Source organism: Balaenoptera musculus, chromosome 1, assembly GCF_009873245.2.
Source record: "Balaenoptera musculus isolate JJ_BM4_2016_0621 chromosome 1, mBalMus1.pri.v3, whole genome shotgun sequence".
NCBI classification, from domain to species: domain Eukaryota; kingdom Metazoa; phylum Chordata; class Mammalia; order Artiodactyla; family Balaenopteridae; genus Balaenoptera; species Balaenoptera musculus.
This window is the reverse complement of record NC_045785.1, coordinates 151,524,833-151,526,820: the sequence shown is the minus strand read 5'-3', so window position 1 is coordinate 151,526,820 and position 1,988 is coordinate 151,524,833. Positions and strand designations below refer to the sequence as shown.

General features: G+C 41.0%; 1 protein-coding gene across 1 annotated transcript; it reads right to left on the bottom strand.

Moving 5' to 3' along the window:
• Positions 1-260: 260 nt before the first annotated feature.
• Positions 261-1,748, bottom strand: LOC118904025 (transmembrane protein 135-like). The gene is given in 2 exon segments (XM_036869681.1): positions 261-1,622; positions 1,625-1,748. Coding segments are annotated over 2 exon segments (1,374 nt in total). The 3' UTR covers positions 261-372.
• Positions 1,749-1,988: the final 240 nt, after the last annotated feature.

Sequence of the window (1,988 nt, the reverse complement as noted above, 5' to 3'; positions counted from 1 at the left end):
ATTATATTGGAATGAAGTAAAACATCTTTTAAAGTAATTTTAAGTATACTCTTATTTGTTACTATATTTCTACATAGATTATTTAATATTGCTTGTGGACATAATTTAATCGATAATAATATATCATAATGTCAACCATTACAGTGATCCAGAATGAGATTCTGGCTATAGAGGGAGCTTAATTATTAAGCAACACTTTCCTAAAAAGCCTCTGTATTTCTGATTGGTAAGAAAAACAAAAAAAAGAGTGTCGTCTCTCATTGAAATAACACTGACGTTCAAACTCGGGCCCCCTCCTTTGTGTTCAACATAATTAACTCTCTAGGACAAAATAATGAAACATTAAGTCACATTAATAAGTTACAGTCATCTTCAAGAAAACTCGGTGGGCAACTCTGGTGTTACAATTGTGTATCTGGGATCCAACTTAGGGATGAAGTCCTGCAAGTGTTTAGATGCACCAGTACCAAAAACGTCAAGGACTTTTCGGTTCATGACGGCAAATCTGCCCTTGGTGAGCCTTAAAAGGAACTTCCAGTAAGATGGTCGCAAGGTCTGAACTTCCATGACAGCTGCCTGGAAGCAAATTGCCGTAGAGATGGAATAGATGATAGTGTCTGCATGGGGAAAATAGGGAACCTTTCCTGCTTCAATGCCTTTGGAATACATTGTCTCTACCAATTTGGAAGCTAAATACATGGAAATTGTTGTGCTTTTATAAAACATCATTGATATTCCCGCCAAAAATCCAGCTATAATGGCATGCAGTTCATCATCCAGATTTCTGACCCAGCGCAGGAAGCAACTAGTACCCTTGTATATACTAACAAAAGAGCCCAGAAAAGCTCCGAGCTGGAAGTTTTCTTTATTGTAGAAGAGAGAAAGTAGCCGGGATGGCTGTGTAAACAGATGCCTAAATGCAGAGGGAATCCGGAGGCAGCACTGGATCAAGTATCCCACGCTAAACATTCTGATAAAACCTTTAATGCAATAAGAGATGCAATTATCCTCATAGTGTTTGCAACATCTATGCCTTGGTCCATGCTTACATACTGAATCCACAAGCTTCCTGACTAGAGCAATTATATTCGTTCCTCTTGGTTTTTCCTCATGTTTCTCAGTCTTTTGTTCCACTTTTGCATATGCCGCCTCTGGTGAACAAGAATGTGTGGGAATTTCTTCCTTCCCAACAATGAACCTAAGTGCAGAGAATGTAAATCCTTTCAAACCGTCTTTGCACCTGAAAAAGAACATGTACATGGCAGCTGTGATGCAGAATAAAAGGACTTCTCCATTTCTTAACGTTGTGATGGCTCCTCTTGCTACACCCATTCTAAATAGTGTTTCTGTGGCCAAGTTGGCCATATAAATTGCGAGCAGCCCTCTCCTGCTTTTTCTCTCAATTAGAATGGCCACATAAGAGGCTGGCAAAGCGGCACCAAAGCCAGGACTCCATGAGTAGAATTTTCCAAGTATCTTCCTTAAAATGCAAAAGAAAGCCAAAAACAAGGCCCCATTAGCAGTCAGAAATGAAGCAGATTGTAGGATCTCAGGGAGCAGTCTGTGTAAATAATAATCTAATTTTCATTTCCGGAGAATTGCTGCAATCAAGTACAGGGGGCATAGATCTTCAGGGACTCCTCCAGGGTGTCCCTGGTGATCTGCACGAAGGAGACCCCACAGGACGGGTGCCAAGTGTGGCCGATCTCGTAGCAGTTATGAGGGATGGACTTGCTGAGGGCCGCCATGACGAGGAGCCGTGCGCAGGGGCCGGGAGGGGGTGAGCCGAAGCTCCACAGCAAGATTTTTTTGATCCACCTCCTAGAGTAATGGAAATAAAAACAAAAGTAAACAAATGGGACCTAATGAAACTTCAAAGCTTTTGCACAGCAAAGGAAACCATAAACAAGACGAAAAGACAACTTTCAGAATGGGAGAAAATATTTGCAAACAAATCAACGGACAAAGTATTAATCTCCAAAATATGT